Source organism: Rhinolophus sinicus, linkage group LG06, assembly GCF_036562045.2.
Source record: "Rhinolophus sinicus isolate RSC01 linkage group LG06, ASM3656204v1, whole genome shotgun sequence".
Taxonomy (NCBI): Eukaryota; Metazoa; Chordata; class Mammalia; order Chiroptera; family Rhinolophidae; genus Rhinolophus; species Rhinolophus sinicus.
In genome coordinates, this window is record NC_133756.1 from 55,818,490 (window position 1) to 55,831,233 (window position 12,744).

Below are 12,744 nucleotides of genomic sequence, written 5' to 3' on the forward strand. Positions count from 1 at the left end.
AGAGGTGTTTACCTTGTCAGATAAATGATTGGCAGTTTCTCTAAGAAGTTTCTCTCCAGGCACCCTACTATACATTAAATAGAATTATGTATGAAACAAAGTAGTTCAAAGGAGGAAGTGATTAACTTGGCAGGGATGATGAAGGGGGAAGTGGTCAGAAAAGACAGTTTGGAGTAAAAAGCTATCAATATCTCCTTTTTTTTCCCAGATAACTAAAGTGTCCTTTATTCTATATCATCCTATTAGAGTTTTATTATTTCTACACCAGAACTGTGAAATGCTTAAGATACAGTTTAGTAAATAAAAAATTTTAGAAAAAGGATCTCAGTTCAGAGAATACATTTAATAAATGAAAGCAAAATCCAAAAGATCTGGGGAGAGCCAAAAGAGCAACACAAGCCTTAACCGAAAATGTTTGGAAATACCCAAGGAGCTCCTTTTTTTGGGCCATATTCTCTCAGTTTCCAATGACCATCTTTTATAAGCACATCAACCAAGAAAGGCCAGCAAAAAGTTTAATGTTTAAAAAGATAAGCAAATGTAAACTTATTTTGTATCGCACAAAATACTAATTTCAACAGATTTATTAAAAGAGAAAATATTTGAGAAAGATCATTAAAATGGTAACTTTACCCAAATTAACATTAGACGTAAGAGTTTATGCAGTTTATTGCTAGTATTTTAAATCTGCATGAACAAATTCAAATATTTGTTTCTTAAACCGAACATAGTTTCTTAAACTTTATAGAAAACCCACTACAATCTCAAATGCTCACCGTAAGTATACATGAAATACTTTATGATAGAAAGAGTTGCTCATATGTTACTATGGTCCTAAAATAGGCCACTTTCAAAAAGTCTAATAATTATGGATTATCATAGTAGCTATATAAATGTATTACAGTAAACAGAAGAGTTACATACATGAACCATAGTCAAAGCTCAGGTAGTCATGAATACGAAGTGGTCACTGGACATCTATTTCCAAAGCTTCAACAACGTGCAGAGAAGGACGTTCTTTAGGATCTTTGTCAGTGTATACAGACCAGAGTTCAATTACTTGCTGATACATTTCATCCAGTTTTTCCATATTAACAGGTGGCCTAGTTCCCAAAGCTGCATAGTATGCTTATGTTTCATCATCATCATCTGAAAGAGTAATGTGTGTAACACTCAAGTCATTTCCCACAGAGTAAGGCCAAAGACAAACATGTCTGCCTTGTCAGTAATACCACCATTCTCCTCCAAAGCTTCCTTGGGTTTCCAAGGCTCAGGCCAATATAACAGGCCTCAGGGTCCGTCACAGTCATATTTTCATCCAATGGTAGAGAGATTCCCACATTACAGATCTTAATGATTTCAAAATCACCTCTAGTTACAACATTGGAAGACTTTACATCTCCATGAAGCAGTTTCTTTTCTTGGTGTACTTTAACCCTCTTGCTATATTCAAAGCAACTTTTAAAATGATGGCTATTGGAAAAAGACCTCGGCTGTCTTTATTTTGTTCTCCCATTCAGACATTTAGGGACTTACCACCCCTGTATTCCATAGCAAGACATAGAGTTCCATCACTGGCTTCAGTGAAAGCACAATAACCTACAATGTTTGGAAGATGGAGGTTTTTCAAAATCTTAGTGTCATCCGTGAGTACCTTGTGACACATACTTCGATAATGACCATTACACTCAGAACTCATCTTTTCACAATCCAAGGAGAATGAGATGAGCTTCTTGGAGATCATTTCATAAGGTAGACATTTACCCCTGAGCCAAAGCCAAGCTTCTACACAAACGGAGAGGCAGGAATATGTACAACATGGAGTTGAATACAATGCAGATTTCTTTTTTTCAGATAATTTGGTGGGTATCTTGAAATTATTGATTTCTTCCAATGTAATAATCACTCTAAATCTTGAGCCACGTGGCACAGTGGAGTCACACTCCAAGTAGGAAAAGCCTGGACTGATGAGAGGTCTAGGCCAAGGCCATCTTGAAATCTGGTCCCAAGCGACCCCTAACTAGACCCTGTGGCTGCCTCCGTGCCCTGCGGGCTAACACCCGCACTTGGCTACAATTGTTGAGACTTGACTATATCAATGCCTCATTTTAAAGGATGAACTAAGTTTGGAGTGAGGATGTTAGGGCAGAAGGTATTGGTATGTCAGGTAGAAGGAACAGCATATTCACGGGAAGACAACAGAGCGGAATAACAGTGTGCGCTTGTCTCCTGGGCAGAGGTAGAATACATCCACTGGAGGGGAGGAGTGCCAAGATATTCAAAGAAGTAGGCAGAGCTTACATCAGGTAAATATTGTCATCCTCTCGGGCACTCAACCAGGAAACCGCAGAGTCAATTTAAAATTTTCCTTCCCATTAAATAACAATCTCCTCCATCCTCATCCAACTTGAATCCCGAGTCCTTTCCTTCCTGTTTGCTCTGTGCTGCCCTGACTCAGATGTTGACAACCTTTTACTTAGATTATTTCCAGAGTGCTCAGATTGGTCTCTGCGCGATGTTTCCTCCTTCCTCCATCCTACACACCGCCACTAACAATTGCATGTTTTTGGAATCACCCATGCTTCTTGAACAAGGGTACCTTTTAGAATATCTTGCCCAATGAATCATACTTATCTTTCCTCTGAACTATAATTTACTTCCTAAATATATCTTTCCTCTGGAATATATTTCCTAAATAGATTACAGTTTGGACTAATTTTGCATGCTGTTCCTTCATTTACAAACTCCAAGATAATTCAGTCACTTCCTCCCAAGGTTCCTAACATTTTTATATCCCTATGCAATTTATTAGTGAATTAGTAATTTTCCATCTTGTCTTCCTGAGTGACCTTTCTGGTCATCTAGGATTCAGCTACAAAATCATCTTTTGTGTCATGCCTTAATTGAAAACCCTAGATAAAACTAAGCATTTTTTTCCCAGTTAAAAATTGTATTTTAATTCATGAACTTGCGACTTGGACACTGACCAGACACCATTTTATGAACCTCTTATCACACAACTACTGTAGCATATTAACTGAGCATCATTCGCCACACCAGAAGTTAGAATGCCCCTAGACACAATGCCATGTGGATTGCAGAAACAGTAATGGCAGAAAACAGTTTAAACTCCCTATATCTCCTAGAAGAAATAGCAAGTGAGTAGCCATTCTGTAGATGATTTTTTTATTATTATTAGTTTCAGGTGTACAAAACAATGTACTAGTTAGACATTTCTCATTTATACCCCTCACAAAGTGATAAACTCCCCACCCCCAATCTACTACCCCTCTGACATCACATAGAGCCGTAAAACTAAGCATTTTTTTGTTTTGTGCTGTCATTATGCCTTGCTCATACCTCCAATATGGCATTTACCGCATTCATAATTTTTTTCCTCATGTGTTTTCACTCCACTAGTCTCTGGAGAATAGGCACTATGATCATTTCATCCTTGTAGCCTCTGTTCCAGGCATACCTAATTACCCAATTGTTAAATGAAGTCATGAAATGTCTACATGGCAAATGGAGAACTTAGAAGTTGCACTTCAGCAAAATTTAGAGTTAACCCCGCCCCCTCCCCCCTCACCCCTAACACTACAGTATCTGGTCCCTGTGATTCTCCTCACCCGTATTAGGCAACTACTAATTTATATTAGGGAAAAAACAAACAAACAAAAAAAAACACCACCACCTATGAAACCACCATTTTGTGGGCTACTTTAACACACAGGCTACTTAAATAAGTGTATATATTATACAAGGTTTTATGTTCTGATTGACACACTTGCTTTTCTCCAGTCTCCTCAACTGAAGACAGGGACTCACTAAGTTACTTTACATACACCAGTCAGAATGCCAGGGGTGATGATTTCTGCACCATTAGGGCCAGATGGAAGAATGCCGTAGTCTGTAATGACTTCAGATTCTGGGAGTAAGGCCAGTTTTAACACAATGCAAGATTGTTATTTCTGAATGTCCCTTTCCAAAGAGCACTGTTTCTCTAACTTTTTGATCAGAGCCACATAAACACATTTTAAATCACTACTTGCAGCACACAGACACAAAATACTGGAATAAAAATTTCGAAACAACTCCTTCACACGTGATACATCCTGAGATTTTTCTATCGTGTTCTATTCTTCCCGAGTTCATTAAAAAAACAAAAAATGGTGGCCTCGATCTACCAAACTGATTTCACAATCCCCTAGAAGTTGTAACCCACGGTTTGGAAAACACTGGCTTGGAAAAAGCTTTTCGATTTGTAGTCATTCTCCCCACATCTCGCACACCTTTTCGGAGTTCCCCACTGCTGTTTTCATCTAAAAGACTACAGAGCCTCAGTTTTATGTAAATACTCTCTGATGGGGCCCTTCCCCTTCTCCCTGGCCTCCTTTAAGAGGGTGGTAACGGCCCTTCGCCGGGGGTGGAGTGGCAGGTCCCACTCAATCTCCCGTGCAGGCCAGGCCCGCTTTTCCAGTTCTTGTGAAAGCCTGGGTGTGTGTCTGCGGGGGTGGCAGTAGGGGGGAGGCAGGGGCAGCCGCCAGGCCTCCGAGGAGCGTGGAGGTTCTGAGCGAGGTTCCACCGCGTCTCGGCGCTCGCGCTCCCGGGGAGCCCGCAGGGATGTGCGCATGCGCAGAGAGCGCCCGGGCCTGCGCCGGCCTCCGTTTTCGCCCTCGCGCGCTCCCGCCGAGTCAAAGTCCGAGGTGGGCTCCGGCGCGCGGACGGCGCGGCGACGCGCGCAGGGGGCGGTCCTGCGCGGACGGCACCGCCCTCCCTCTGCGCACTCCTCTCCTCCCAGTCTCCCCCGCGCTTCCTACATTGAGGCAGGCACGGCCGCGTCCCCTTTCCTGGCTCGCGCAGGCTGTGCCATGGCGGCCTTCAGCAAGTACTTGACGGCGCGAAACTCCTCGCTGGCGGGGGCCGGGTTCCTGCTGCTCTGCCTGCTCCATAGGCGGCGCCGCGCCCTCGGCCTGCAAGGGTAAGAAAGCCCGTGCCCGCGCTGCGTTCCCGGCCGAGCAGGCGCTTCCCGCGCCCTCTCCCTCCCTCCCTGGCGCCCGGCGGACGGGTCCCTTTGCCCCGCCGGGTCAAGCGAGGCTAGAGCTGGCTGCGGCTGCTGCCAAGCTCCAATGTCACGGTGTCCGGTGTGCCCGCGGCGCCGGCGTCCCCCGTGCTCCCTGCGCCCCCGCGGGCCTGACCAGCCCCTTTCTCTGCCTCTTGGACTGTGAATCTCTCTTTTGCGCCCACTAGCAAACCTGTGCGTCTGTTCCCGAGGCTGTCGCGCCCCCGTCTCCCCAAACCACCTCCTTTCCGTATCAACTTTCTGGGTGTGTTCTAGTTTTGCCATCTCATCTCCTGAAGACCTTGGATTTGCTTTGTGAACATGTTTGTGTGATTGAGAACGGGGATTGGACTCGCCAGGCTGGAGGCTTGTTGTCTAAGTCACTTGGATGAGATTTGGCACGATTCCCGCGTAGTTGCTGTTGAAAGTCGCGAGGGTGGTTCATATGAACTATCCTGAATCCACTTGGCAAAATTGCTGTCTAAAGTGGTGTCCCCTTGGAATTGGTTAGTAAACGCCCTGGCATTTCATCTGCAAAGGCGGAATCGGTTTTCTGACGTTTGGAGAGCAAGATTCCTTGCCCTGGCACTGCAGGTGGAAGGTCAAATTGTGTTTTAGGTGAGGATCAAGATCCTTTTTGATTATACTCCACTGCTTCCCCTTGAGAGAATTTTAGTGTTTAGATTTAACTTGTGAGATTATAAGATTAAAGGAAGAGAGAGAGAGAGAGCGTTGAGTTACTGTTGCAGGGTTACATATCATAGACATAACATTTTGTTTTATTTGCTGGGAGACACTTGCCTTCAGCAAATAAATGAAGTTACTTCCCAATCATTCTTGCCAGTCATTGGATAGTTCATATTAACTTGGTGTACCGCTTTTATGTATTTTATTTCATTCATCTCTGAGCAGATACTGTTGGCTTCTGATTTTGATTTACCTAAAATATCTCATTAGTAGTGGACTTTGGACTAAAACACTGAGAAGTGGCCTTCCTTTCCTAATCTATCTTCTTTATCTTACTAAAGTCTGAAATGATGGTCTTTCCTTCCTACCTAAATCCGTCTAACAAAGTTGAAAATGACTTGTATCTTTGGCCGGAGAATACAGTATCTATTCACTTTTCTTGTATTCAGTTTGCCTTTACAATGATTAATTCTAGAAAATATAAGCATATTTTATTATTCGAATGTATGCTTTCTGAGCCCCCAATTTCAAATGGAAGTTATTTGTTGTCTGAGAATATGCCAACAGAAAATATTAAATGCTATAAAACAACTTTGAATTACATTTTTGCAGAGGAGTGTTTCAATGCATAGCACAGCTCGGTATGGGGAAGGGGATTGGAGGACAGCCCTTAAAGGTCTGGCTTACTTTTATGATAAAAAAACAGACTTGGATTTATTGGAGTATTACTTACACATAGAAAAGTACACGTAGGTGCAGAGCTTGAAGAATTTTCACAAATAGCATTCATCTGTGTAATCAGCTCTCAGATGTGCACCTAGATAAGAACATTATCAGCATCCGAGAAACTCTTCATGTCACAGCTAAGGTAGCTACTGATTTACAAAACCATAGATTATTGAGTAAGGAAAGTTTTAAACATAATCAAATGGGAAATAATAGCAGTAGTCACACAACAGTATAACAGAATCTGTCTTATAATAATTTAAGTGTCTGTTGTAAAATGCTTTAAAATCTCTTTTTGAGAAACTTGTGGGAGGACAATGCAAATTAAGAGACGATAAACATAAAGTTTAAATTACTGAGCTCAGTGATTGAGTTACTTTAAAACTGTTAAGAATGGTGGAAGTCTATCTTTGTAGATGCTATACTTCCATAATCTTATCAATATTTTAGTCGCGATCTTTGGCATCACAGTTTGAAGATTAGAAAATTCTAACTTTCTATTGGCTTTTCGGGTATCTTTGGTAGCAGGGCTAATTAATTTTGCTATCTGGTGCTTAATTAAGGAACCTGTTGGCTGCTCTGCCTTTTTTGGCCCATGCTATTAACAGTAGGTTTGTCTTACAAGACGTTCCTTATACTAAGATAGGTAATAGAGCTAGTAAAAACCACTTTAAAATTTGCAATGTCACATTATTGCAAACATTAGGAGAGTGAGTAATGTTCTGTATTACTTTTTAGTTTTGTTAATGCAATTTTTTTTCATCTAGTTCAATTATCTGTATGACTTTTTATTATGGAAATTTTCACACATATACAAAGCAGAATAATATAATGAACTCTCCCTATGTACTTTACCCAAGAAGTACCATTACCATCCTGCCACTCTTGTTTTATATATAGCTCCTTGATCCCCACCGCTTATTTTTACAGATTTTTAGGTAAAATTTGTATATATTGAATTGTATAAATCTTAGTTATATTTATTTTAAATAAATGGGTACAACAGGGTAGCTCATCCCCTATTATGAATTAGAACATTTTCATCTGCTCAGAAAGTTCCCTTGTATTCATTTCTTATCATCACTGTACTAACTTTTTTTCACCTTAGTTTTGCCTAATCATACGCCTTATTTTGTTTTTTATTTATGGGGAATAATGGAATCCTTTCACTCATGGATAAAGGAGACCATGTATTCAGATCAAAGGAAGTAGCTGTTTCAGAATGTTGTATTACTATGGTAGGCGCTGTGGGATGAAGAGGGGTGTGTGTGTGTGTGTGTAATACACAAACATTAACAAAATATACGACATTTTTTCTCAGGGAGCTTACATACTTGTTAGAAGAAATTTAAATGTAAATTAGTTAAAACTGCAAGGTGATGACGGAATGCAGTGTACAGACAGATATGTATTAGAAGTTCTGAGAGAGGAAAGAATAATGTGTTTGGGAAGAGTTAGGGAAAGCTTTGTGAAGGTTGTGCGCTAAGCCTGGAAAGGGGGTGCAGGAATGGATAACTGGAGATAAACTGAATGTTATAGCAGTCTTTATTGGATTTTTGTTGCATTTTATGACAGGAAGAAAAGCTTTGTGGTGCCCTTTCAATCCCATCTTCCGCTGCCACCAGAGCACTTTTTAAGGATCACAAATATGATCATGTTATTCCTGAATTAAAATCTTTCAGCTGTTCTGAAATACAAAATTCTTAGCATGAGCAAATGGTGTCCATAATACAATCCTTTACTACTTCTCCACCCACCCAGCCATATGGAATTAACAGCCTCTGAGTATGACAGGCTCTGCCCAGTCTGATGGTAATCGCTGCCACCCTCAGCCCTTCTCCTAGCCTTTGATGCTTATTTTCCTTCAAGTCTCAGTTCATCCAACATTTTCTTCTGTTTTTTTCTCTCTTTTCCTGATCGCCAAACTGATGTCCTCAGCTCTCATGATACTGTAAGCTTTCCTCTACTCTAGTAGTTAGTTACCTCTCTGTATTGTATTAGTTCATTTTCTTGGCTTTTGCCTGCATCAGACTCTAAGTTTCTTAAGGACATGGCCTGAGTCATCTTTAAACTCCTAGTTTGCACATGGCATGGGAGAGACAGCAGTGTTTATAGGGTGGACAAACGGTGTAGGATAGTTGAAGAACTTGTAAGGGTAATTGACAGGCAGTTGGAGATGTGGGACCAGTACAAACACGAGTAGAAACATTATCTTCATAGAAGCCCTAGTGGTGTACCTGAGGGTGTATAACATGAGCTGGATATTGGGAAATCAGTGGGCCAATTTTAGAAGGTAGGGAAAAGGACCAGTGTACACTGCCAAAGTATTTTATGATCGTAAAAAAACCCAGACCAGAAACCAAACAAAGCAGTTTCTTTCCCTCCCCATGAATGCTTGTCAAAGTTCAGATTTCTCATCCTGGATTTCAGGGCCTTCCTCCATCTGGTTTCACCTTACCTGGCTAATCTTTTATGCCACTGCCTGCCAGTAAGGACTCTCTGTTCCAAATAGGCCAGTTTCTGCACTGTTCTTTGAACAGGCCACACTCATTCCTGGCTTTGGAGCTTTATTCATGACATTAGCCATACCTGGGATATTTCTCTTCAACTTTTATCCTTGAAGGGTTAGGTCAGGTTCACCCCTGCCATGAAGTTATTTAACTACTCTCGATCATCTAAATGATGATCACCCTCTTTTTAACCTTCTGCAGCATGAATTTAGGTACCTTTCTTGTTTTATTTACTTATTGCTTAACTGGATGTAATCTAGCTGTCAGCCATCAGGGTGTAGCCAAGACCACCAGCTCATGGGGTTATCTTCCATCCTTTTCAAAGCCCCGATCTATAGGTGATGGGAACAGTTTTCTCCCCCAACTATTTTAGCGGAGTTTTAGGGAGCTTGTGTTTCCTTAGACACACCTTACTTCACTTCTTTGCTTCTGCTCTATTTTAGCTCCCTCTCATATCTTGTCTCTTGAGCCTGTCTTTTTAGTATCTGCCTTGATTCCTTTAAAGCATCAGTCACAAAGCAGATATTTGTAGTAGAGTTTTATTGAAAATTTGGGAGTAGTGGCAGGGATTATATATATAGCAACATAGTCAACAGCTTAAAATGGAGACTTTCTCTTATTTATAAGTTCTTTAGATATTCCCACTGTTGGAAATTTGTTGACTGTTTTTCCCTGAGCCTCAGCCCTGCAACCCTGCAGCTGGGTCTTTTCTGTACTCCTTGGGTGTTCTCATAGCTCTAGCTTTTACTCCATGCACTCTCCCCACTAAGGTCTCTACAACTTTCCTGCATACTTTCCTTCCTGAGATCTGCTTTCAAATCAAGCTCCAGAAGGGGCTGGCTTCACTTTTCTCAATATCACAGGCCCACTGAATGTTTTGCAAAGTACAGGCTTGAGTCAGGTGAGGGCTGGAGCTGCCTGAGACCCTTAGGATGAACCATGAGTAGGTCTCTTAGGGGCTGGCCCTGGCTGCATTTGGATCCTCAGAATAAAAGGAGATACTTAAGCAACCATAGGTGAAGAAAGGCTTAAAGGATTTGCTGGGGGGGGGGGGGAGCAGCTCTGTACTGAAATCCCCTGATGCAGGTCGGGTCCGGAGCAATGTTCTCAGAACTGTGTAGCTGTGGTGGTCGGCTGGGGGGGGTGGGGGACTGGGTATAGATTGTTTAATTAGCCACACTTCTCAGTTGTTGGCATGTCAGCATCATTGGCCAGGCATTTTGTTCCGAGGCTTTTGCACTTGCTGTTCCCCTGCCTGCAATGCTCTTTCCCCAGATAGCCACACTGCTTACTCCCTCCCCCTTTTCAGTCTTTTATCAGACATCTCACAGTGAGACCTTCCATTGCCACTCAGTTTAAAATAGCATCCTCTGCAGACATACTCTGCCCACTTTCCTGGCTTTGCTTTTCTCCTTAGCACTTCTCACTATCAATCATTTATTGTATGTCTCTGCTGCTAGAATTTAAGTTTCATGAAGGCAGGATTTTTTGTCTATTTTGTTCATTGCTATAGCCCCAGCGGCTAAAACTGTGGCTAGACTAGTAGGCTGTCAAAAAATGTTTGTTGAATGACTCTTCACTGTGAGATGTTCATTTCTTAGGGCTGTGGCTAGTTTTAAATAACAATTTTTTCTTGCTACAAATGAATGTCTCCTTAAGTATATTATGAGCTCTTTAGGAGCTGGCTCCTTTTATATTCATGGGGAAAGCAAGTCTCAGAAATTTATAAAAATGGTATTATTTTTTAACCTGCTTTTGACAGTTAACAGTAGAGTAGAAGCATTAAAGGTACTTTTAAAAAGTTAAAAATCGTCCACAATGTCATCACCATAACACATTGTTTTATTTTTATTACCTTTTATTCCTATTTATATGTATATATTTTTACATAATGTGCATGTTTTGCTATTTTCATTTAAAGCATAAACATTTTCCCTATATTTATGCATGAACTTCATAAGTATGCTTTTAGAGAAATACATAAATACTCCTTTGTATGACTATTATCATAATTTATTTTACCCTTAAATGTTGAGCATCTAGATAGCTTCTGTAGCTTTTATAGATGATACTACATATTTTTGCAAGTGAACATTTCTGTCTGTGAATTATTTTCTTGGAATAAATTGCCAGAGGTAGTATTAATGAATGAAAGGTTATGAACTTCCTTTGTTTGTGGAAAGTGTGTGAACATTCTGAGCTACACAAAATACACATAATTACTTTTCAAGATATGTACCATAGAATACTATGAATGAATGCTAACTTAATTCTCTAATCATCATTAAAGGGTGTTTTAACTTTTTGGGGTTTTTTTTTTTTACTACTTTAGAGGTTAAAATAGTGTTGCAAAATTATTTCAGTTTGAAAGAATGTGTATTTTTATATGCAGCAACTTGAACTTTAGTATGGAAGCAGCTTGGCAGAGTATAAAACGTGGTCTTCGGAGTTAGATATGGGTTGAAGTTTTTATTCAGCTATTTGCTAGATCTGTGACTTTGGTCAATTAGCCTCTTTGAGCCTCAGTTTTCTCATCTGTCGAACAATGATAATAGTATATACTTATCTCAGTAGTTGTGAGGATTTAACAAGAAAATATCTTAACTCAGTAGCTTGAACAAAGCTCAGTAAGTAAAAGGCAGCTTTAGATCTCTCTATACTTGCTAAAGGAAAACTAAAAGAACAGCAAAACATCTCATTGTTAGGTTCTCAAAAAACTATTGAGGCTTCCTAAAAATTTTCTCAAATGCGCCCATGAAAATCTCCTTAAAGAAGCCTTTTTGAATTGACAGACTCCTTTACTTTCAGAGTTGGGTGTATTTAAGTTACTTTTATGTGACTTGGTTTCAGACCTCTGTATTTTTTCAGATGCTGCTTCCTGAGTGTAATACTCTTTATTTCTCCACCTGTTAAAGAGGAGGTTGGAAACTGAATTCATTATTCTAAGTGTGGTCTGATTGACACAGAGTGGAACCTGCTTTGTAGATCCTAAGCTTTTTGTTAGAATAGGTGAAGTTACATTCATTTTTATTACAATCAATATTGTTCACTCATATTTAGCTTATATAGTTGTTTTTCCTTCCTTTCCCCTCAATTTGTTGTGCTTGGTTTTTTGTTTGTTTGTTTGTTTTTTTAACTGGGTGCAGGTATTTATACTTACCTTTGTTTGGGCATATTACTTCTCTCTGAATTATTTTTGATCCTGCACATTTAGTTAGATTCCTTCTGTCTATTTTCCCAATAAATTCCGTTACTGCACAGGACTAAGTATAAAACAGTGTGTTTATACCATTATAACCTTTCTATTAATTGACACCCTTCAGGTGTTGGATTGGTTCTCATCTTTAAATTAGCACCTTTTCACACCTTTCCTTTTGTTAATGATGTGGGGCTCTGACAATAGAGTGAGGCATCCATCCATCCTGGGCCAGTCAGAGGCCTCCTTTGGGTGTTTCTGCTGGAGCCAGTAGGGAAGGGTCTTTTTTTGTTTTTTTTTCTGGTCATGGCGCTGTGAAGGTGAGACCCTAGAGCTGTCTGTGGCATTGGTCCCTTTACATGGAAAAGGTGGAGAATCCCTGGTTGGTCCATCATCAAATGCTTTGTAACATAACAAAGTAAGTTTACAGAATTTTCATGGTTCCTTCAGAGAAGAGAATGAGTTCAGTCTGACATGCCTTGTGGTGACTTCATGCTTGGTCCTAGGATTGACCACTTTCTCCTAAGTACCTAGGCCATACTATCAGTTTAAATAAATAAGTT

At 40.4% G+C, this 12,744-nt stretch overlaps 1 protein-coding gene and 1 pseudogene across 2 annotated transcripts in view; one reads left to right on the forward strand and one right to left on the reverse strand.

The window, feature by feature from the left end:
- Nucleotides 1–857: 857 nt before the first annotated feature.
- Nucleotides 858–4,873, reverse strand: LOC109458591 (lymphokine-activated killer T-cell-originated protein kinase; annotated as a pseudogene).
- The window catches only part of ABCD3 (ATP binding cassette subfamily D member 3), a 65,437-nt gene continuing 57,342 nt past the window's right edge, over nt 4,650–12,744 (forward strand). Inside the window, exon 1 of one of the 2 annotated variants that reach the window (XM_019752533.2) lies at nt 4,650–4,981. In XM_019752533.2, the coding sequence (XP_019608092.1) occupies nt 4,872–4,981 (110 nt within the window). In that variant the 5' untranslated portion in view covers nt 4,650–4,871. The remainder of the gene's footprint in view (nt 4,982–12,744) is intronic. The other variant, XM_074335165.1, reaches the window with a different exon arrangement.